Here is a 25,000-nt window from a genome sequence, read left to right as displayed (position 1 = left end):
AGAGTGGGAGGTGAGTTTGTCCGTCCATATGAGTAATGTATTTTCACTCCGTGTCGCTCTTCCACTCACACCTGTCTTGTTCTCCCTCCCTCAGACTGGTATACCGTGACATCGGTGGTTCGGACCCTGAGCGCATGGCGGCTCCTCGTGTGGCCGACTATGTGCAGGAGCTCTTCAGGGACAGCCCTGTGAAGGTTGTCTTTTTGTACACACACACAACTACATTTTGGCCTTTTTTTTTTTTTTTATAGGGAGGTTTCCCAGCAAATAACAGGAAGAAAAAATTGCTCCAATAGCCAAAGTCAAGGAGCTGCTTTGAAGAATAAACAAAGGGGAAAATGCAAAGGAGGCACAATGCTTTCTTGTGTTTATTAATCTAAAAACAATAATAAAAAGAGATTGTGTTTTTCTAACTCAGTGTTTGTAGTTAGAAATGAGCCTCTTTCACAGCCAAGCAATTATATACTCCAGAAGGATGGAAGGACGACAGGTTCTTTGGTTGGCAGTTATCTAGTCTATGCTGGAGCATGTGCACTAGTTCAGTATCTCAGGACGCAACATCTAGAACGACGGCTACGGATTTGATTTAGGCAATCAAATTTTCTATTATCTATTCATATTTATTTATGTGTGAATGGACAGTTCACTCCAGACAGCGACAATGCAATCAATCGATGTATATCTTTGTACTGCCCATGTTATTTTTGAGACGGTCGTACATGTTGCAGTTGTTTCCCAAATGTGAAAACATCTGTGCGCTGGTTCTGCTCTAGGTGGAGGTGGTGAGTAAAGTCGAGGTGTTGGAGAAGGAATACCCCTGCCTGGCCGCCGTCAACCGCTGTGCCAACGGTGGGACAATGCTCTGTGATCACCGAGCGCGCGGATATTAAAACAGGAATATATCAAGAAACACTTCCTTACTTTTGTCTTTCTGTGTTTCATTGGCATCCAGCTGTTCCTCGTCACCAGGCCAGAGTCGTCAAGCTGCTGTACAGCGGGGAGGGGCCCGTCCAAACCACTCTGATGCTGGTGGGCAAGGTGAGGGAACCCAAAACACTGTTTGTCTACAGCAGGTCACTGTGACTACCTTTGATTTCACTTTCAACATGTAGATCTATTTACAAAAGAGATGTGGCAAATGACGTGTACGGACGGACCTGTGTTGTTGCAGGGCATCACCTACGACACCGGTGGAGCAGACATCAAGGCCGGGGGCATCATGGCCGGCATGCACAGGGACAAGTGTGGAGCTGCTGCTGTCGCTGGCTTCTTCCAGGTGAACATCACCACACACTCAGACGCCACACTTCTCTCTTGTGGTCATTTTTATATACTCGTCCTATTTGATCCAGTGAGAAAAGCAGTTGATGGGGACTAGATCAGAGCAATATGTTTGTTTTTCTGATTTAATGGAATCTCCCTGGGAGAAAATATAACTCCCTGGCTCTATGGTTTCACCACTTTTAAAGACTTAAAGGGTAGTGATTTATACTCCATCTTTCTCCCCTTCCCTCTGTCTCGTTAGATCCTCGCCAAGCTGCAGCCAAAGAATCTGAAGGTGGTCGGTTCCATGGCCATGGTGAGGAACAGTGTAGGTGCAGGTCAGTCAAATTCAATCCCGATTTTAGTGTTGATTATTAGTTCTCTGAGAGTGAGCTCCGAGAAAGTCCGTGCTGCGGGACACTGAAGTGTGTTTGTTTCAGACTGCTATGTGGCTGATGAGCTGGTGGTGTCTCGTGCCGGTCGCAGGGTGAGAGTGGGAAACACCGACGCAGAGGGACGCATGGTCATGGTCGATCTGCTCTGCGAGATGAAGGAGAAGGTGCCGACCTGCAGTTATAGTCCCTTCTCACTTATTTATGCAACCCTTTCCCTCTCGTGTATATATATATTAATGCTTTCTATTCTTATCATCTGCCTCGGTCACTTTACAACCCTTTGAAGTACAAAGTGCTAAAGGTTTTCTTTATTTCTACCTTTCTGTAGGCTCTACGTGAGGTGTCTCCTCAGCTGTTTACCATAGCGACCCTGACTGGACATGCGATCAGGGCAATGGGCCCTAACTACTCTGTGAGTATAGCTGCACCAAAATTATATTGATCAAGAATAATTTAAATACTAACATAAGTTGAATTAAACACGTCAGATATTAACGAAATGTGAGGTTTTCTTTGACACAAATAAAAATGGGTTGTCATTATGGGAGTTAATCATTAAGTCATCTAACGTATGTTCTTTTGACCCCTTTTAACTTTATAGTTGCCTCTCTTTGCCAGACCTCTATCCTACTGGATAAAGGTTGAAAAAAATGTTTTACAATTCAGGGGTTTAAAAAAAATTAATAAAATAAAAACATGGTTGGTTGATGGTTAACTCAATCAGAATCATAAAGGGATTCAGATGTAAACACTTGCTACTGGAATTGAGCGGCCAATGGGTTCTCTATCCTCGCACTCTACATCCGGTTAGACAGAATATGTTTATTATATAAAAAGTAAAGTAATGGATCGTATTTGTAGTTGGAAACAGTAAAACCAAAAAAGTCTGAATAAGTCCCAGCAGCAAAAAGTGCATTTTGCACATTTCTAGTTGAAAATGTAAACAATTGAGCACAGTAGAAATGAGGTGTTATCCACTGAGTTACGTCTGTCTTCTCATAGATCATCATGGATAATGGACCTGCTCATCGCTCTGGAAATGCCACCAAGTGGCAGAAAGGTATTAAGCCCCAAAGCACCAGATTAATCTCATTGAATCCCCTGTTGTTTTCTTTGCTCTTGATTCATCATGGCTGTTCTCTCTCTCTCTCTCTCTCTCTCTCCGTTGTGCAGCTGGAGAAACTTTGGGGGATGTTTTCGAGGTGTCCAGCATTCGGCGTGAGGACTATGAGTTTCATAAAGGGAAGTCTGAGTACGAGGATATCCTGCAGTGCAACAATCTGCCGTCCTCTGCTACTCCCCGCGGACATCAGACCCCGGCAGCCTTCCTCATCATGGCCTCCGGGCTCGACAAGGTATAAAGTTATTTATCAGTGTGGGCTCTGTCCTGGGTCTCTCAGGCACTCGTGAAAGCAGGACTAAACGGTGTTGAAAGTGGAGAATTAATCCCCCCCCCCCCTTAAAGCGGGGAGTGAATATTTTGTTTCTTTGATTTTCATATATTATCCAAGTAAAATAGCTTTTTAATTGCATCTCTCCCTCTTTGGCTGCTTTGTTTTCTGTGCTTGTTTGTCTGCTGCAGTGCGGCGTGGACTCCACCAACCCTCTGCCGTACTCCCACATCGACATCGCTGGGTCCAGCGGTCCCTTCCCTGGAGTTCCGACCGGAGCTCCGATCCTTGCCATGGCAACCAACTATGTCATTCCCGGCACTCACTAATCTGACAATCTCTCCCAAGATTATAAATGTGTAAAACGCCTATGTAGAACCGCGTCAGTTGTTTGATTTTGTAATGAAAGTATGTTAAACAGTTGAGGGGGGGACTCTCCAGCACAACTGGATAATTGCAATCCCGGATAATAACATTACCAGTCTAGACCTGCTCAGACTAATTAGCCAAGTTGTAATGAGGCAGTCGTGGCTCTGCCAACTCTCACAGACAGAGACAGGAGTATCCATGTTTTCCAAACTGATACAGGATTGGGTTCAACTGGGATCATGAGCGGGCTCACCTCCCCCCTCACAAGGAGAGTAATCCCATGGAAGTGTGTGTTCTAAAAGCTGCTGGTGTCTGGACCGTTTTCCTACTTGAAAAAAACAAAAACATGTGTCTGGTCCTGGGGATCGAGGTGAGGTCGGGCTAGTGAAATCCATTTCAGTGGGGCACAAAATCCTACAGCAGGTGATTGTGGCCCATTGTGAAATTAACGTATCCCACACGGAATTTTGTATTGAAGTTAAATCACACAGCAGAGCAAAACGTATTAAGCAATCAACATGCAGGCTGGAAAGCCTAACACCCTTTTTTTTTTTTTTTTTTTTTAAACGATTCAGAATACCTCAGATAAACCTTCTATAAGAGCACCGTACATTCTGAGTGCCACAAGACCCATCCAATTCTCAGTCTTATGTCCCCATTTTTAACATGAGTGGCCTATACCCATCTACTCAGGGGTTAAAAAAAAATAGACATCAAATCAACTGTCATCTTTTTTATCGTATGTTTGTATTACTGTGTTAAATTGAGGGCATGGTTGTGTGACAGCCAGATCAAGTACTTTTCATCAATCAATCAATAAAACAATATGATGTTATTTCAGTTTGTGTCTGCACATCATTGTTATAGGAAAGTAGAGTGCCGATGGTCATTTTGCGTTCAAGAAAGTTAAAGCCAGGGTTATACCATCGTGGATTACTGGTTTTGATGTAGCTGAATCATTGTTTCATGCATAATGTAAACCCCTGAACTATCTTTACTATTACCAATCCAGTTGCTGCTGATCAAATTAAAAATTATTTTGATAAACCCTTTAAGAAAACAATTGCAAAAATATTTCACAGGAACATGGATATTGTTATGATATAGTGGGTGTGTACTTGAATTGTAAAATTGATCATCGCCTACTTCAGTCCTTTTTATTGTGAGTAAAATATATGTTTGACCACAGAGTAGCAGGAGCTTTCCAAGATTTCCCTCACAAACAATTGTAATATTCTGAGGAAAAAACAAGTATACAATTTGAAGTGTACAATCATAAGACCAACAGTGGAGCTTTATTGATGTTGCATTTCTAAATTGGTCAGTCGTGGCTTTTGCCCACAAGTAGAGAACGATTTGTGTCGTTTTATAATTGATGTGGTTTAATAGCTTTAATTTAATGGGGATTTAAAAAAAAAAAATATATATATATATATTTTTTTGTCATTAATGTCAGCTGAAAATGAATATAAATGTAATATACTTTTTTTTACATATTTAATGTTTTATTTATTATTATTAATAATAATAATAATAATAATAATAATAATAATAATAATCTCGACCTCTTAAAAATGGCGACGTACGCGAACCAATTCCGGAAGGGGAGGGGCTGTTGAGGACACGGAAGTGACGGAATGACGTAATTCATCAAAACCTTCACGTTGGCGCGCACTCGCGGAGCATTTCTTCTTGGTCGAGTTGAAGCTGCGCCGCGTCCACCTTTGTCCCCGGCGAACACCCCCCGGTCCATCGGCGAGAACTTCACCCTTCACCCGGAGCCCGCTCGGCCATCTTTTCAATCTTCCACATACGCACTGACTCGCTCGCACGCACGCCGCCATGTTCGAGGCTCGCCTGGTGCAGGGCTCCATCCTGAAGAAAGTTCTGGAGGCTCTGAAGGACCTGATCACGGAGGCCTGCTGGGACGTCAGCTCCTCGGGCATCTCCCTCCAGAGCATGGACTCCTCTCACGTCTCCCTGGTCCAGCTCACGCTCCGCAGCGACGGCTTCGACTCGTACCGCTGCGACAGGAACCTGGCCATGGGGGTCAACCTCAGCAGGTGGGTGCTGTGCTCGGCTCGGCTCGGCTCGGCGGCGGGGCCGGGGGGGGGGGGGTGGGATTCAAACTAGACCGCGGTTCGTTTAGTCCAGAGCGGGAGTCTCTACCCGGCGCAGACCTGTCAAACCGCACACTGCACTTCAGCAGACGAGGCGACCACGGCGGCCAAGTAACGACTCAGAGATCGGGGAGTGCGGTGACGATATGAATGTTACCTCGGCTCCGTTGGTCGTTTGCAACGATCTGATGCTCGAGGTGCAATAAAAGCTCGCGTTGCAAAGAAGCGGCCATCTTGCCAGAGCTGCCCGGGCATGCCTTTCCAAAACGCCTCGTAGTCAACGTGACTTCCAGATGAAATCAGTTTGACAATTGTATTTTATGTCTGTCATATTTAATTTGATATTGTTTTTTTTCAAGACGTGTTTAGTCGTGCGGTGTCTTTTGCACACGGGTCGATGTCGGGGAGAAAATCCCCCAAAGTCTTTGTTGTGGCACGAAACTTTTCGGCGCGCGCCGTTGGAGCGACGGTCTGTGACGTCACTTAAGCGCCAAAATCTCGGGGGGAGGAGATGGCGGGAAAGCTCGAACCCGCCAAGTCCCACTTCCGCCGCGGGAGAGACGCGGGCGATTTGACGGATGATCACAGATGGATGGTCTATACTATAGTAATGGAGTCCTGTTTAAGATATTTACCGGTTGATCCCGTGCGGAAATGCAAGTGTTGTGTGTGTGTGTGTGTGTGTGTGTGTGTGTGTGTGTGTGTGTGTGTGTGTGTGTGTGTGTGTGTGTGTGTGTGTGTGAAGCTACAACATTTCATCAAAGATAACCCTGAATTAAATGAAACACAGTTATCAAGATGTAGGTTATTGTACATGTAAATAAGAACATCTATATCACCCCCCCGCGGACAGTTGTGCAATCAACGGTAACCAATGATGTATTTGTGTAGTATTTTCCATTATTAGTTTGTGTTGTGTGTCGTTCTGAATGGTCTTCTCTCCTCAGCATGTCAAAGATCCTCAAGTGTGCGGGAAACGAAGATATCATCACCCTCAGAGCAGAAGACAATGCCGATACGCTCGCCCTGGTGTTTGAGACCATCAGTGAGTATTTAAGATCCACCCTGGTATTTGTACTTTGTACATGCTGTAGTGTCCACAAAATGAATCAAGTTAAAGCATAGTTCTCACCTGTACCGCCTGTCTGTCTTGCAGACCAAGAGAAAGTCTCCGATTATGAGATGAAACTAATGGACCTCGATGTGGAGCAACTGGGGATTCCAGTAAGTATCTGTGGCGTAGTCAGGACAGTCACATAGCAATGAAGTTTTCCTCTAATATGTTCATTAGCTTTTGTCAAAATTCTAGATCAAATGTAGTTTGTTGTAGTTTGTTATTTGTAGTTTTATTGTCTTCTAGTTTCCTATATACCAAAGTGGCTCACCAGCAATTTGGCTAGTCTCCCCAATTAGATATGATTGAGTCGTGCTCTTGACAGAAAATGAGAAGACAACCTTGGGAGGGGAGAATCTGTCCTTGGTCAGCTTGACGAAATGAAGTCTGATCAAGTCAGACGGCACTTTTAAAGCCGGTAGCCTGGTCAGGACACCGGGCACTGGAAGCTGACTGTGTGTTCCCCACCCCCGCCCGCCCGTCCTTCCAGGAGCAGGAGTACAGCTGTGTGGTCAAGATGCCCTCGGGGGAGTTCGCCCGAATCTGCCGCGACCTCTCCCAGATCGGCGACGCCGTCATGATCTCCTGCGCCAAGGACGGAGTCAAGTTCTCTGCCACCGGCGAGCTGGGCACCGGGAACGTCAAGCTGTCGCAGACCAGCAACGTGGACAAGGAGGAGGAGGCCGTAAGAGCCTAGTATTGTTTTCGGAGGTGGGGGGGACGGGATCGTGATGGATGCACGGAGCTGGAAACTCACTCTTCTTCTCTGCTGCTCCTGCAGGTGACCATCGAGATGAACGAGCCCGTTCAGCTAATCTTTGCCCTGAACTATCTGAACTTCTTCACCAAGGCAACGCCGCTCTCCAAGACGGTCATTCTCAGTATGTCTGCAGATATTCCCCTTGGTGAGTGTTGTTATTATTTATTATTACTATTAGACTTTTTTTAAGAAGATTGGTGTATGAGGTTATAGGTGTAGTTTAAGTCGTCCCTTTACCCTGTGTGTAACCCAAGTGTCCTGTCTCTTTCTAGTGGTGGAGTACAAGATCGCTGACATGGGCCACGTTAAGTACTACCTGGCGCCCAAGATCGACGAGGAGGCATAAATTTTACAGTTTTCACAAAAGGAAAAAGCTCAGAAGAGCTGGGTGACTGGGAGGCCGCTTTTCGCAGGCGCCGAAGGGGTTTTGCGGCAGACGCTGTAACATCGTAACATCTGTTAATCTGGGTCCGTTTGGTTTGCGAGGAGATTCGATTTGGGAGTGTTGGCGTCTCACATCACAAAAGGCGTGTTTTAATGGCTCTGTTTGCAGCTGCCTTTCGCCCCAGTTGGCCCTGGAGAAAAGTCATGCACTTGTTCACTATGCCCTCCGGGTTGTCCCCGTCTTCCCCGCTTTGGAGTATTCAGGTCAGAACACCCATTCCCACTTGTAGATATTTGTCTGTAAATACTTTCTGTGCTCACACGTCAGCCAACCACATTTTTTTTTCTTTTTTTTTTGTATTCGCTGATTTAGTGCCCAAATGCTCAATTAAAGTTGTTCCAAAGTAAAGGTCTTTGTGTTGTGTAATGTTCTCATTCTTACTCTAGTTGGTAGTTTGTCATTCGTGCACTACCCTGCTCAGCCACAAGGAGGAGCACTTCTACCTACTTTTGTGCCTTGTAAGAAAACATTTGATTGCCAGAGATTTTCATCTGCAGTTTCTTTAAATCCACCAGCTAGTCTACGAACAGTGCTGATTACATCAGTATTTAGTATGTCTGGGACGTAGTGGGTTAGACGTTCTGGTTTTTCTGCATTTTGCTGAATAAATTAGTTCACATTATTGAGGAGCCCAATCTACTTGAATATCCCTCCTGGCAAATATCACAGCTCTATCTGCAGCCTCTTTGCTATCTGCTCCACTTTCATAGAGCAGGTACTGCCAATATCCAGGATTTGCAAATCCTTAATCTGGCAGGCGGCACACAAATAGTTGTCATTTTTGTGTTGCTCAGAGGTCAGGTAAATGGCATAAGTGATTTTGTCTCAAATTTTCCTCTATTTTGTATTTTTCACCCAAGTTTTTACATATGCTTTCTGCGGTATCTGCTTTATATCTTACATTATAGAGATTACACTATTAGGACGGGAGTCTTTATGGTTTCGAGAGGACGGCTCCTGAAGTGGCTGTTTCCAAGATCTGAATTTAGAGAAATGGTAAACAAATTAGAAATATAATCGTATACTCCAGACAAAAACCATCCCCACCATTAAATCCCAGTACAGTAGCCGAACAATCCTGAGCAGTTCAAATACCACGGAACCATTGGAGATGGCACGCTGACCTTCAGCGCCATCTGGCGCTGAGTCCACACAGGACGCTGCCACAGGCCGTGTTTTCCTCAACCCACCGAGGAGACTGAGTGAGAACCGCGGTCAATTCCTTGATGATCTCGCTTCGTTGAGTCGGGGTTGACCTTCATTTCAACGGCTTCCTACTCTACGTGGCTCTCGGCCAAAAAGGGTACTGGAAGATGACACCCGAGTGGGTGGCACGCTGGAGGGGTTAACATGACTGGGGAAACAGCACAGGGATCATCATGGGTCTTAAATCTTCCCATATATGTTTATTTTGAGACACCGGCTGTGGACAAGGACTTTATTAATTATAACTATAATAATAATGAATTTTATATATGAAGCACTTTTCTCAGAACTGCAAGCCAGTGTCAGTTTGTACTTTACAAGCAAAAAATAAAGTAAAAGCAGATCGGAACGAGCATGACAGGAAAAGAAGATCTGGTCTATCTATATATATATATATATATATATATATATATATATATATATGCATGCTATGGAAAAGTGGTAATTTTATTATTATTTCCTTACAACAGTGGTATGAAACAGTGGAGTACCCCCCTCCCTTAGTGGGGTGCGGAGGATTTGCAAGGGGGAGAAAATTAAAGGTTAAAGAAGAAAATACTATGGCGCTAACTGAGCCACATCCTGGATCATTAAAAGTTTCTCTGCGACCCGAGGGAGGACGGAGTGGGCCGAGCGGATCGGGGGCCACGGAGTGATCCCACCCCGACGCCTCCGAGGATCCCCAAAACTCCCGAGCGGCGACGCCCATGCAGTAGGAGCAGATGTTGAAGAGGTTTTTTTTTTATTTGAGGATTTATTTGAAACCTGTAGTATTTTCATGCCGAATCTGAAACAGCCGTCGTTTTCCGTGCGCCCGGGGCAAGCCACGCACAAGGCCAGGCGCACCTCATGAATCCAAATGACACCCGTCTTCCCCCACCGGAGCCGACACGCGGGGGGAGAGAGCGATGAAGCAAATTGACGGTGTCGCAATTTAAGCTTTTAAGGCTTCCTCAATAATTAACCGCTGCCGTCGAGGTGAAGATTAATTGGTTCTTGAAAAAAAAAAAAAAGAGGAAGGGAGGAATATTCCTCCCCCATCTGTGAGACAGGGACAACCTTCTCTACACTTTCGAAGGGCGTCGCCACAGAGTCAGAAGTTATAAAAGCGAATACATTTTGTGACTCCAAATTATATTTTTTATTATTTTATATTTATTTGTATTATAGCTATATATAGGTTTGTGTGATACTAGATACAGTAACAAACTAATACACTATAAGCGTATCATACAACCTCAGCTGAATTCTCTGAACTGTAGAACTGCCTCGAAAAAAAACAACGTTTTAGCAGTGGATTCATTTCCCAAAATAATGAGGCCTCTGAGGCCACTGGATGAGTCTGCTTTCAGATGAATCTCCTGTACAACTCAAACGGAACTTTCTCGGCATCCTTTCTCTGACCTCTTATGAAATGTACCGCGAGTCCAAGTTATCCGGGATTCTGCTTGATTATACAGTCATAACGCCGTCGCCCCCCTCTCCCTCTCTCTCTCTCTCGCTCTCTCCCTCTCCCTCTCTCTCCCTCTCTCCCCTCCTGGCCTTTAAATTACTTTCTGGAGGCAGGGGATACTGGCCAGGGAGATAAGGGGGAATGTGATGAGGCATTCTCTTTCTCTGTCTATCTTTATCTTCCTCCGTGAAGCCGAGGCGCTCAAAGAGGAGGAGGAGGGGGAGAGGAGGCTGAGAGCAGCTCGTCCGTCCGTCTGTGTGTGAAGCTCATAACAGACAGACGACAGACACTGGGACGTCTGTTGAACAGGTTTCAAATTGGCAAAAAAAAACAAAAACCCCAAAAAGCCTAGTTTGTGAAGGAAAGATGACAGGGTGATAAAAAGAGGTCAAGTTCAAATTGAAGCTTACACTTGTTTGCGTTGCCGTGTGTGTGTGTGCGTGCGTGTGTGCGCGCCTGTGTGTTTCCCTCTGCGTGCAACTTATCTTCCCGTCTCGTCCCTGGGTTCAGATCCCACCGCAGCGACCTGTCACCGTCTTACATAAGCTCTTAGTGCTTCCTCTGCAGGAACAGGAAGTATAGATTATTGATGCCCGCTCGGTGGAAGCAAGGCCCCACATGGCAAGGACGGGCTGGCGGTGCACGTGCACATTTCACCTGCTCCCGCTGAAAGACTCCAACACTATGAACTGGATTGTTGACGAGGCGGAGAGACGGGCTGGAGCTCTGCAAAACGCACCCGCCGATGTTCTCACGGTGCAGGGGGATTCCGTCAGTATCCAAATCACACATTATCGTTGTTATTATTATTAGGAATCCAGCCCGAAGGGGGCAGGAGCCCTATTGCTTTTGTTCGGGTTATTATTATTCTTCCAGCCATTCTCCAGCCGAAAGTGCCTGGTGCTCAAACTGTGGAAGCGACAAACACAACTGAGGAATTGTTTTCGGGTTTGTCAAAACATGCTGTGGTCCAAATTTGATGAACATCAGACTATTTCTGTAGGAGGAGATAGATAAAAATAAAAAGGTTTTCTGAAGGAGTAGTGGAGCCGGGGGAACAGGGGTGGTGGAGCAGGGCACTTTGTGACTGTGGCTATCTATCTATCTGTCTGTCTGTCTGTATGTATGTCTATGTCCTTCGATTATCTCGACAACAGTTCATCCGATCTACTTGCAGGGTGGAGGGTGTATTGGTGGGGACCCAAGGACGTGCAGTGTCGAATTTGGTGGAATTTGGACATGGACACGTGTTCTATTAATTAACTGTGCGGCGAGCGGAACGCCGGGCGGTCCACATAAACTCGACTAAATCACTGACCGAAGAAACCTGGACGCAACCGATCCTCCTGAAGGTCTAATATTGGTGGTGCCTATTTTTTTATTGCAAGGTTGTCCTTGCATTTTGCTAGGCTGCGCCATTTTGAATGGGCATGCAGGACACAGGACTGAATCACTGACATTTTGTTAAACTGTGACATTGTATTGTCTTAGAAAGTCTTTCAAATGGGCATGTACTAGTCATCATCCAATAGAGACCAGGCAACCACCTGATAGCACATTGCATTCTGGGTAGCAGTTGCCACATTTAAGGATACATCTCTTTGTTTATTCGGGGTTCAGCGCCGAAGGGACAATTGCTATTGCCATCTTGCTATTGTTAATGAAAAACTGACGTCAGTAGTCCATGGATGTCATGGATCCGCCTCACTCACAGACAAGATGAATAAAATGTGTATTCGGGGCAGTCCCGACATGCCGTCGCCCAAGTTTAATCCATATTGCTTTATTATTGTGGTATAATTTAGTAAAAATATATTTTTTACCTTTGGCGTAACACGTGACAACTTGCACAGGTCACATGATAGCATTGCAGTCTAGTGATTGGTCATCAACTGGGTCCTCACTAAGATGGCGGCACGTGCAGATGTATACAATGTATTCAAGATTATATGTCACGTGACATATGTCTGACGTCTGCCCTCATAAAACATACCGGAGGAGATAGCCAGGACACCGGGCCCTCCGTGGATCGTTGTCGGCTCCGGCAGACTGCATTGTTGGCACCACCCGACCTGTTCGCCGACTGGACTTTCAGCTGAGTGTAGTCTCTTACTCAATCCTTGTTTGTCGTCTGATCTCAATTATCCATGTTTGGAAAAGTAAATAATACATGCATCCTGCAGATATAGTCGCGACTGGACTTTAACTAAACGAATATCAGATAGAAACTATTAACCATACGAAGTTACAAAGTGACATCGTGAAGTCGTTACTATAAACTTTCATCATGTTTGAATTGGGTTTTTTTTAAGTATTACCAGAAGACAACTGGATTAAACAAAGCTCAGTGTATTAAACATCATAAATATATACGCTCCTTAGGATAACTGACACGCAGCAGAGTAAGTTCTACAAAATATAAACCCAGTAACATCGCTGTCAGCATTTATAGACATTCCAGAGAAGGTATACAATCTTCCTGAATTATTTCAATTTCATAATACAAGGAAGATGTATTTATATTTTCATTATTTTTGTGTTTTTGGTGTCGCCCACTACACATCATTTATTTAATTATGTATCCTCGACAATCCAAGTCGGTTAAAACACTTACCTTATTTATTTATTTATAGGTTTATAAAATACATTTTTATTGTGAAGGCAGTTTTCTGTTGATTTACAAAGTGCCATCAAATAATTTGGTTCCCCAAAATGGATTCATAATCTTGATAAATAATCGTAAGCACAATATTGACTAAAACAATCATGATCATCATTTCAGCCATAATCATGTAGCACTACTTCAGAGTGATAGGAAACCCACCCACAGCCTCAAACACCACCCAGTCGTAGAATGACACGAATGAACCTCTGCAGTCACAAAACACAATGGAACACTGAGATGAGTATGTGGAGTGGGGCGCTCTGTGTGGGGGGCTCGTCGTGCGAGGTGCGTGGTATCGACTCCATCGGTCTTGGGCAGTATCTGCGCTGGGTCGAGACGAACTGACACAACACCCAGCTTTTCCTCTGATATTTTATCTCTTTTGCCCTTTTTGTAAATAAACGCATTCTCTTCGCATCTAACCCGGTTTTTGATGTGGTGTTGTGTCCCACCTTGTTTTGCATTTTAGTCAGTCGTAGCATGCAGACTCTACTGTAGGAGCCAATGCTGCGTTCAATGGAAACTCTGAAAATTCTAATCAATCTAATCCTGAAATCCATTCTTTTGTAATCTCCGATCACGGTCCGATTAGTTTCAACCTCATAAATTAAACCAACCGGAACACTCCTGGCAGGTGGCGGTTTAGCGCCTCAATTTTGACAGATAAAGAATTTAACCATTTCTTCTCCAGAGAATGGACTTTCTTCACTGAACTGAATGACTGTCCAGAGATATCACCATCCTTACTCTGGGAAACGGCTAAGGCCGTTCTAAGAGGTAGTATTGTAAAATTCTCCACTCACATGAAAAAGAAAGGACAAGAATGCCAAAATTAACGTGAACAATGACGAAAGGAGTTGCACTCCCAACAAGCCCACTCAGCCACTGAACAAATCCGAAATGAGATTCAGACAATTATATCTTAACTTCATAATATTATTGTGGGAGTCTCTGCCAACAGGTAAGGGTTTAGGGAGGAAGACAGTCATTTGTGTCGTGCTGCGCCAACATGGCAAGAGTTTTTATTATAACAACAGAACGGCTGGCTGGCCACAATTCTAATTAAGAATTAATAATGCTGGTAATAATGAAGGTTTCGGGCGCAGGAGGAATGGCGTTCTGCTCTGGCTCCTGGTCGGCTGACGAGCCCGTGCGCCAGGCTCTTCAAAAAATAAAATAAAATAATGAAAGAGACTATCCTGAATAAACAATCCAGAAGTATGTGGGACAACCTCTTCTTTTCTGGGATCACAGAGAACAACACTGAGTCCCGAGAAAACATGGTGAAAGACTTCCCCCACACTGCCCTGAAACTCCCCATGCACACCGTGAAGCAGATCACCTTCCACCGGGTTCACCGACTGGGACACCGCATGGGGAACCGTCCCCACTCCATCATTGCCAAAATTTGAACACTTCAAGCACAAGGAGCTGGTTAAAAGCAAAGGAAGGGAGCTGAAAGGAACCACGCTGGGTATGAATAATCAATTCCCCTTGGAGATTAATGACAGAAGGAAGGTGCTGTACCCCATCCTGAAGGAGAACCGGCAGAAGGGTAAACGTGTATCGCTGGTTGTTGATAAACTATATATAGACGGTCTGTTATTCCGAGACTCCTCCACCACACCCTGGTTATTCTGATAATTATGCATGTATTTTGATAATTCTGGTAATTATATACTGCGAGATGTAGAAATTAGCATGCTATCTATGACAGGATTTAAAATATTGCTCACTCTCATCATATCACCTTCCTAATCCCCCCTCCCTACTTCTCTCATCATCTCACCTCCCTAATCCCTCCCTACCTACTTTTCCCATCACTCTCACTCTTTTCCGTCTCTCATAATATGTATGTCTAACTCTGCAATGTTCTATGTTTATCTTTGTCTATTTGTCATTTGTTTGTGTAGATATGTATCCCTATAAACTTCCTCCAATACTAGGACAGTAAAAAGGGATGTAAAAGAAGAAAACTCAGACTTATCTATGAGAAAGCATGGGCACAGTAGTATAGCTATTGCCTTGGATGCACTGTGCCATCACCCCCTAACTAACTTCAATGACACCCATTAAGTTTGTTCGTTGGAATGTGAGAGGCTTGGGCTCACTTCCTAAACGTAGCAAAATACTAAATCACTTCACCAGGATGAACCCCAGCTTCTGTCTATTGCAAGAAACTCACCTCACTGCATCCGAGCACCTCAAACTCAAAGCTAAATGGGTTAATCAGATGTTTTCTGCATCACACAACTCAAAAAAAGAGGTGTTTCTATATTGATCAATAAAAGTATCCCATATCAAAATAAAATCACAATATCAGACCCAGAAGGGCGCTACATAATGATTTACGGAATTTTAGTTAACATCAAATTCATAGCTAATATTTATGGCCCCAATGAGGACAACCAAAATTTCTTCCACAATATATTTTCAAAACTCTCACAATTCTCTGACTCAGTTATTATATTGGGAGGAGACCTCAACACAATACTGGATCCAAGTTTAGAGCGTTCTCAAACCAGAATCCTGGCATTCGTCGGACACGATAAAACAATATATGAGTGATCTAGCTCTTGGCAATTGTCGGAAAACAAATAATCCACATAATAGAGAATACACATGTTATCCCCCACCCCACCAAAGCTTCTCTAGAATCGACCGGAACTGAAAACTGTAATTGGCATTTAACACGACCGACCTGGACCCCATGTATTGCTGCCTGCAATAAATTATCGGGCTGGATCGCCTCTGAATTTTGAAATATCTCAGAATTTTGAAATCTAAAACAATTTGAAACAGAAGAACAGCAGAAGCTACAAACACAGTTCACATCTTGTTTGAACCGGTATGTCACAGACATCCTGTGGTTGAAGTTCGACTTTACAATCTATGCGTTTACCTGCATATTTATGTACTTTCTTACCTGGTAAATGTCTGTGGATCCGTTAGATTGATATTTTATCTCCTTGGAAACTTTGCCGGATTCATGAAAAATACGAAAAACAGTAGTCCACAAAAACTCTAGCCACGTCAAGTTGAGTCCATCCAAATGTACGATTGAGTGATGTGTTCAAGATCCAGCGAGCCGTCTGAAAAAAATAGGAGCTGGTACAGAAATACCACAACGTTTTTTGTATTTAATGGAAACGTTACTTATCGAAAATTTAATCCAACAAAAATGTCACCACTAAAACGACGTAAATTCGACTACTATCGTAAATCTCCGTAAAAGGGTAAACCTACGTAAATACATCATCATTGACGCACACGAGACACAACGTCACCTACTGTCACTGAGACTGCACCGTAAGACCACAAGTCATATAATATAGGACATAAACATGGACATAACTCCACAATGTTTGTCATTTTAGTCAATTGTGATGCATTTCACAGAAACCAAAAAACTGTAACACGTACCTAAAACGAATAAACTGAACCCTGTGTATAGCTGGCTGCAGCTATATTTATTATTATTATTATTATTATTATTATTATTATTATTATTGTTACGCACATTTTGAGGGCTGATATAGCAGCAATGTTGCGTATTCCAGTCATCACATCAGGTCCTTCTCTGTGCTGGGCCTGCGTGCGCATGGAAGTCGTTCCCGCGTGGATTAGCATATTAATGTGGCGTTTTCTTTGTTCCCAAACACTGTCACTCAGATTCCATCAGCAAGGATAAAAAGAAAGAGAGGGGGGTGGAATCTGTTCGGGAACAAAAAAGAAACTGAAACAGTGGCAAGCGATGGGACCAGCGTGTCGCGTGGCATCTGACATCAGCACATTTCAGCCTGAAGTGCTCTGATCTTCTGGACCCTGGACCAAAACAGACCCACTGGTGTGTGTGTGTGTGTGTGTGTGTGTGTGTGTGTGTGTGTGTGCGTGCGTGCGTGCGTGCGTGCGTGCGGGCGTGTGTGTGTACACACTCCTCCTTTCACCAAAGCATCGTCCACACTCTCCCTCACTCTCTATTTAGAAATGTTTTGGCCCTGCGCTCCGTCTCTCTCCATCACAGTTCCATCTTCGTCCCTCTCCGTCCAGGGATCCCTCCGTCCGCTACTTAGCAACTGTTTCCACGGCTACAAAGTTGCTCCGTCCCTCACCCCCTGCCGCCCCCGTGCTTAGTTGCTGGTGTCCCTCGCTTTCTATTGTGTCCACGCCCAAAGCTGCGTGCGGAGAGAGACGGCTCCGGTTTGCGACGAAAACCTCTCGCCTTTAAACGTGGAATTCTGTTTGGAGCCACGACCCTGAGCGCCGGCACCGAGGTTCATTACACCTCCAAAGGAAAACAATCAACAATCACACTGTTTACTCCACTTCGTTTGTTCATTGTATCAAACTGTGTGCGTAGGTCCCGGGGAGCAGTGGGAAGGTTCAGGGATAAATGTGACTCTCTCTTCCATATATACACAGATATTAATAGATACCACGTCTTTCATTTCTGGACCAAAGTATCACTTCAATGTCACCGAGAGAGGAGTAAAGCTAGACAGACAGACTGACAGACAGACAGACAGACAGATAGATAGACAGACAGACAGACATACAGACAGACAGAGCGACAGACTGACTGACAGACGGACACACAGATATATATACAGACAGACAGACAGAAAGATAGACAAATAGATAGATAGACAGATATACAGACAGACAGATAGATAGATAGATGGACGGACGGACGGATGGAAGGACAGACAGAAACATGGGAAAACTGTAAACACCTAATTAGCAGCAAAGCTCTGGAGTTCAGAAAAGAAACTAGGGCACCAAACAAACATCTGCGATGAATAAATAAATATCTATAGGGGGAACGATTTATTGCAGAGTTAACAAAAATAAATATCCACAAAATATCAGAGAATGCAAAACCTCTGATCATAGTTGATACGATCGGATATTTTAGAAAACAATCATCTTTCTGTCACTCCCTCTACTTGTTGTGGACAAACATCGCTGCTCTGCACGTCGGGGTCGAGCCAGATGATAGATTAGATGCAAACAGGAATAATACTATTACCACGACTACTACTACTGCTAATAATAATACAGATAATAATATTAATAATAATATTAATATTAAGCAGCTTCAAGCCCCTGGATTCACACATGAATATAAATGTTGGAGCCAAAGAAATATCTATTTATATCACATCTAAAAATAGCTATTCTTCACCATAGAAACATGAAATCCTTCTGAGTAGTGGATTACGAGCACGCCACCGCTGCATGTGCATGTGCGTGCGTGTGTGTGCGTGCGTGTGTGTGTGGGCATGTGTGCGTGTATGGGGGTGTGTGTGTGTGCGTTTGTGTGCCTAATCATTCCAGCTGCAGGCCCAACATGCGGGGATCTCCATTCTCTCTCTCTCTCTCCCTCCCTCCTGAAGGAGACAGTGTTCTTCGGCTCTTTAAAGACCCTCCCTTCCCTCCTCCGCTGATTGTGCTGGGAGCTGACAAGCGTATCGCACTTTCAGAGACGCCTGCTAGAACACACAGGAAGGGAGGCTCTAATATGTAGGATCACAATTAAATGATAAAGACAAGATCCTATCCATAGTTTTGCCCCGGAGGGAGAAAAAGAACATTCTGAAAAAGAACACGGTCCGGTCTATTCTTCTACCGTGAATAATTTCTATGCTAATTCGTCATTGCAGGTCTCCAATATAGTGTGGCGTGCGAGAGAGAGAGAGAGAGAGAGAGAGAGAGAGAGAGAGAGAGAGAGAGCAAACTCCTACAACCAGGCTTAATGGCGAGCGCTAATTTTACTCTTTAAACAAAGCTCACCGAGCACATGCTCAGAGCGTGAATCATTTGCTTAAACCCTGGAAGCTGTAATGTTCTATGCGATTAGGATGTTAACAAAACAGTTCATGTAAATCACATCTCGGCTGGAAACCCATTCCGACGGGTCTCAAACCACTAATGACGAGGCGCAGCAAAAAGCCTGTCGTGCGGATTCCTCCAGTGCGATCGAGAAGGATTATGTTTTTTTATTATACTCATTTAAACTGTTTAAACTGTATGATGAGCAGCTTGATTTCATAACTACAAAAACACTGTCTGGAGTGCTCCTGTTGATGCACTGTTACAGCAATATGCACCATAATGCCAATAATAATTGCTATTGTAAGATATTGTGTGTTTTGCATTTGTAAGTCAGTTATTTGTGATGGAAAAATATGCCAAATGCAGCTTATTTTAATTTTTTCCCCTCTGTTTTACCGGGTTCCTCTCACTGAGATAGAGAATCTAGACCTGGCCAAGGAAGCAGAGGACAATGTTACTGAATACACCACATCAATACAAGAAATAACAGGAAACAGGGAGATATTCAAAGAGACGACGTCCTACACGTAAATTAAAATTAACGACTAAAATATCTCTCACCTAATAATGAACGGAGGGCTTATGCAATCAATAATTGTCATGAATAATTTTACAATAAAGTCATAAATTAATCAAATATTGACATTAAGCAAAATGTGGCAGAAGAGCGCGGTAAACATCTACATAAATTAATAATTTTTTGTTTCTATTCATTTAAGTGGTAGATGCACGTGTGTCGCTGTTTGAATGCCACACACTTGAACGCACACTCAAAACGACTGAAATGTCACTCATTCTAACGACTGAGCCTAAAAAGCTGCAGGTTGAGGGAGGCGTAGAATCGCTGGCTCTCCTTCAACTTTTCTTTTTCCCCTCGCCCGGTCGATATTTCTAACCTCTCTTCCATGACCCGTTTTTATTTTTGGTTGTTTTGTTGTAGTTGTTTTTTTTTAGATTTGATAAATAACCCCTGATGCCTTGAGGGTCCAAGCCTCCTGTTGAGTGTGTATGGAGCGTGTGCAAGAGAAAGAGTTGACCCTTAAAGTCATTGACTCTCCCACTGAGCTGCTGAATCTGGAAAATCAATTAACCTTATTTGTGTGTGTGTGTGTGTGTGTGTGTGAGTGCGTACGTGCGCGCATGCGTGCGTGCGTGTGTGTGTGCACTCGTGCGCGCATGTGTGCTGCGTTTGCGTGAGTGTGTATGTGTGCGTGTGTGTGTGTGGACAGTTGTACTTGCACCCACTGTTATTTTGTCAAAACACAATTTCGATCCCTAACATAATATATCAACATGTACATACAGTATGTTTTGTTTTATGGTTTTAGGAAAACACTTTTTAAGCTTTTTCAGCATTTTTTCTTTTAGCTTTTTGCTTCGTACCAATCAGGGGAACAGCGGACGGATCTTAACTGTCCGACACCTTTTCCCCACAAACACATTCACATCCATTATGCCGTAGGAGACACTACCTGGAAACTTTTTACTCTAAATAGTTTGGAAAATAAAGCCATTTACATAATACCATAATACAGCAGTGCTATGTCCCGTATGTTCCCATACACAGTATCCCAGGCCCGAAACAGCTCATATAAGTGACCGTCTGAGCTCATCGGTGTGGCCACTGAAGGTAAGTGCTGCGCTGTTTTTAGGTGTAAGGACGGATGTCTCTCTGTGTGCGTGAGTGTGCGGGTGTGAGTGAGTGAGTGATTGGAGCAGAAATGCAATTAAAATCCTGCCGCATGTTCCTCCTGAGCTGGCTGAGGAACTGAATCAATGGAGGCGACCTTGTCTCTCTGCGAAGCTGCCCAGGGCGGACAGAGTAGAGGATGGTGCTGCAGCTGGTGTGTGTGCGTGCGTGCGTGCGTGCGTGCGTGCGTGCGTGCGTGCGTGCGTGCGTGCGTGTGCGTGCGTGCTTGTGTGCGTGCTTGTGTGCGTGTGTGTGTGTGCATACGCGCACACTGGTTGCAAGGGGTGGAATGACAATCAAGTCAGGCATGCTCACACATCACATTGATTGCATAATGAAACACAAAGCGTCGTGAACCCCCTGCAGGGAGACTCCGTTCCCTAAGAAACAAACCTCCTTGTGATTGTGCTGCTATAAAACAATAACAGACCCGTTCTTTCCATTCAAATCATTTCATATAAATATGTCAAACGATCTGAGTTCCTTTATTTAGATAAAATGAGCAATTTAACCGGAATGAGGTACGGAATGAGGCATAAGATATTCGATTAGTCAGCACAAAGGGGAGAGCGGACAGGAAGTTCATAATATAAATGTCTTTCCAAAACCACATGTCTTACCACTCACATGTGGTATCTTGCGACGTTTAAAGATGGAGATGGATCCAAACATCCCAGAGCGCCGCAAAATGAATGATGTATGAGACATAATATATATTTAACGTTGAGATATCCTCGACAACTTACTTGAAGGATGAAGTTAAACAACACGTTCTCTTTTGTATGAACTGGTCGTCCTCGTCCATCCCGTTTGGAAGTATAAAGAAATGAAAGCGGCTCAATGGATTCAACACATTTATTTCTAATCTGGGTTAAAGGTCAAAAGGGTGAATTTAATCTGGTCTGAGCCTGGATTTTGGGGACGTCCCATCGTCCCGTGGGGACTGTTCAAGGTAGAGTGGTGTGTAAATAAGTGTAAATAATGGAGCGTGGTTGACACGAGGACCTACACACTCTGTCCAGGGAGGAGGGGAGGCGGGCGGATCCTCGGACGCCTCCGTGTCTTTGTCCTTCAGCTTCACCTTTATCCCCGCGTCGTATCACCCGTGTCCCCGCCGCCCCGTCCCCGCAACAGTCTCCGTCTTTCTCTCCACATCCCTCTCGCTCCCCGTCTATCTCTCTCACTCTATCTCTCTCTCGATCGCTCCCTCTCTCTCTTTATCTCCCTCTCTCTATCTCCCTCTACCTCCCCCTCTCTCTCTCTCTCTCTATCTCCTTCTCTCTCCCCATCTCTCTCTCTCTCTCTCTGTCTCCCTCTATCTCCCCCTCTCTCTCTCTTTCTCTATCTCCCTCTCTCTCCCCATCTCTCTCTCTCTCTCTCTCTCTCTATCTCCCGCTTTCCCTCTCTCTTTCTCCCTTTATCTCCCCCTCTCTCCCCATCTCTCCCTCTCTCTCCCTATCTCTCTCTCTCTCGCTCGCTCGCTTAATCTCTCTCCTGACCTATCCTGACCTCAATTCTAATGCCGCTTGTTAGGACAGTGTGATTCAGTGTCCATGCAGAAGGATGGAGTGAATAATAGTGAATAATAGTGAATAATACAGTGATTACAGGTTTATAACCAAATCTTAACTGTTCATTTATCTTCAGGTTAATTTTTCTGATTAATTTTATTGTTTATTGCACGTGGCACATTTACCACTCTTCTATTTAAGTGTTTGTGTTTTATGTAAATTACCAAAAATTTCCATATATGTTTTGGGGTGTTTTTGCTACTTTTTGGTTTATATTTAGTCTTTATAAACAGGTTTATTGTATATTCCATGTTTTATTTTTTTTTTGTATGCTATTAAAATTATTTTACTTCACCATTGTTTGTTGGGTGTATTGGATATTTTCAAATTTTTCCACCCTCTTATTAACTTTTAGGTTTATTGTGTACTGCTATCTATCTATCTATCTATCTATCTATCTATCTATCTATCTATCTATCTATCTATCTATCTATCTATCTATCTATCTATCTATCTATCTATCTATCTATCTATCTATCTATCTAACTATCTATCTACAGTATTAAATTATTGATGGCTTGTCTTGGGTTTATGAGAAATTGTTTAATTCTGTGTGTGGGCACACACACGCGCGGGCCCGCCACACACACACACACACACACACACACGCACGCACGCACGCACGCACGCACGCACGCACACACACACACACACACACACACACACACACACAGACACACACACACACACACACACACACACACACAAGTGAAATGTGTGAGAAGGGCATTTCTTCTGTTTGTTAATCCACCAAAAAAAAGGAATCCGCTTTACATAATATCAACAGGCTGGAAAGTCCACATTCAAACCACCCCTCCTCTCCCTCATCTCCCTCCACCCTCCTCTCCCTCCATCCTCCTCTCTCTCCATCCTCCTCTCCCTCCACAGCCCTCCTCCCTCCATCCTCCCTCCCCAGCCCTCCCTCCATCCTCCACTCCGTCGCTGAGCAGCATTCCCGAGCATCAGCTGTAGCTCTGCAGAGGACAGAGCAGCAGGACAGCAACACAGAGCAGCAGGACAGAGCAGCAGGACAGCGCAGAGCAGCGAGACAGCAGGACAGCATGCAGGTAGGACAGCAGGACAGCATGCAGGTAGGACAGCATGCAGGTAGGACAGCATGCAGGTAGGAAAGCAGGACAGCATGCAGGTAGGACAGCAGGACAGCATGCAGGTAGGACACAACTTGCAGGCAAAATCTCCACGTGAGGGATGGTCCAACTCGCGTTTCAACACGTTGCAACGGGCGCAGGTCCAGCGGTGTTTCCAGACGGCGCGGCGCTGTCACCGCGTTTTTATGTTTTATTTATTATTTATTTATTTATTTATTTATTTATTTATTTATTTATTTATTATTTATTTATTTATTCATTTATTATTATTTTTTTGTTGTTGTTGTTTTTTTTTTTTGCTTGTGCATGTTTTATCTCCAGGCGTGTCCGTGCACTTGTGTCAAACCCGAGTTTTGGAGCGAAGTTACGTAATTCTACACCGCTGCAAAGCTGCTTCTGTGGCGGAGACGCGCACTTAATTCTTCCAGCGAAGAGTCACTTCTATTCCTGTGACTCCGTCTCGCGCTCATTCTGTGTGTGTGTGTGTGTGTGTGTGTGTGTGTGTGTGTGTGTGTGTGTGTGTGTGTGTGTGTGTGTGTGTGTGTGTGTGTGTGTGTGTGTGGGTGCGGGGGGGCAGGAAGACAGAAGCCTCGTCTCGGGTGAATCATGTCTGACTAAAATCTTAAAATAGATCAAGCTTTAATATCCTTAATTTTGCCCAAACTCCCACAATCCAGAATACCAAAATGCTCTTTTGCTCTTTTGCTCTTTTGCTCTTTTGCGCCTTTGCTCTTTGCTTTTTTTTCTTTCCTTTTTATGATTCAGTGATGAATCATTTAATCATCCTTGACCCTCGCCAGGATTTGATGAGCTGCTAGAACAGACACCTAATCAGTAAACTATCTTCTTAGATATCTTTTATTAATTCTTTAAAAAAAAAAGAGTATAATTAATGACCTTTCTCCTTGCCCCTGTCAATGATTATTATTTTTTTTTCTTATAATGAAAGTGGCCAAGGCATCGTTTTAACAACCTCAGTGTAAGAAAATTCTGGAAGTGTTTTTTGCTCGTGCAATTTCGACGAAGAGCGAAGTGCAAATAATTCAAAGGTTCACACTTACAGTAAGAAGATATTCATGAGCAGTCGCGAAGAGTCCAATAAGATGCAAGATGATCTCAATGTATTATACTGAGGACGCGGACAGTTCAAAGCGATAATCCGTCAGATTATTTTGTAAAAAGAAAAAATCCCAAATTTGATATTTCTTTCCATATTTATTTAGCTGGAATTCGATGAGAAACAGCCATCAGCGTTGTATGTATGAGCTCCTCTATGTGCAGTCACTGTTGTCGGTGGCGGGGTCCGCCTTTCCCGGCGAGAACACAAGCAATACCGCTATTTGAAGGAATCTAGCACAAACTGGGTTATTTTTGTTTTCCTAGTTTTTTCATCGACCAATCAATCGACAAATGCCCAACTCAATCACTCGATCTATCCGTCCGTCTGCTCCAACAATCAATTGAATCAATCTATGAGTCGCCCACCTCGTCAGGGCAAGAGGACCCTTGGTGGTTTTGGCGTTTACGGTAGTGTCGTTCTCACAGCGCTTTGCGTTATCTCTGAAGCCCAAGCTTGTTTAATCCAATATATTATCATTATTATCATCAATATCA

The 25,000-nt window shown here is 44.0% G+C and overlaps 2 protein-coding genes across 2 annotated transcripts in view; both read left to right on the top strand.

Moving 5' to 3' along the window:
- Positions 1-3,763, top strand: part of LOC307232278 (putative aminopeptidase W07G4.4) — a 6,104-nt gene extending 2,341 nt beyond the window's left edge. Inside the window, exons 6-16 of the mRNA XM_080003222.1 lie at positions 1-10; positions 95-194; positions 774-849; positions 953-1,038; positions 1,172-1,276; positions 1,526-1,601; positions 1,704-1,822; positions 1,987-2,070; positions 2,661-2,718; positions 2,832-3,013; positions 3,241-3,763. The exon at positions 1-10 is cut by the window's left edge and continues 118 nt beyond it. Of these exons, the coding sequence (XP_079859348.1) occupies positions 1-10; positions 95-194; positions 774-849; positions 953-1,038; positions 1,172-1,276; positions 1,526-1,601; positions 1,704-1,822; positions 1,987-2,070; positions 2,661-2,718; positions 2,832-3,013; positions 3,241-3,378 (1,034 nt within the window). The 3' untranslated portion in view covers positions 3,379-3,763. The remainder of the gene's footprint in view (positions 11-94; positions 195-773; positions 850-952; positions 1,039-1,171; positions 1,277-1,525; positions 1,602-1,703; positions 1,823-1,986; positions 2,071-2,660; positions 2,719-2,831; positions 3,014-3,240) is intronic.
- Positions 3,764-5,101: 1,338 nt separating this feature from the next.
- pcna (proliferating cell nuclear antigen) lies at positions 5,102-8,199 on the top strand. The gene is made up of 6 exons (XM_080004612.1): positions 5,102-5,481; positions 6,486-6,583; positions 6,695-6,762; positions 7,143-7,337; positions 7,434-7,557; positions 7,685-8,199. The coding sequence occupies exons 1-6, from the start codon at positions 5,261-5,263 to the stop codon at positions 7,756-7,758; spliced, it is 780 nt and encodes a 259-aa protein (XP_079860738.1). The 5' UTR covers positions 5,102-5,260; the 3' UTR covers positions 7,759-8,199.
- The last annotated feature ends 16,801 nt before the right edge of the window (positions 8,200-25,000 follow it).

Source organism: Zeus faber (genome assembly GCF_960531495.2).
Source record: "Zeus faber genome assembly, chromosome: 7".
In the NCBI taxonomy this organism is placed as follows: Eukaryota; Metazoa; Chordata; class Actinopteri; order Zeiformes; family Zeidae; genus Zeus; species Zeus faber.
Note: the sequence above shows the minus strand (reverse complement) of the source record. Positions and strands in the feature narration are given on the sequence as shown.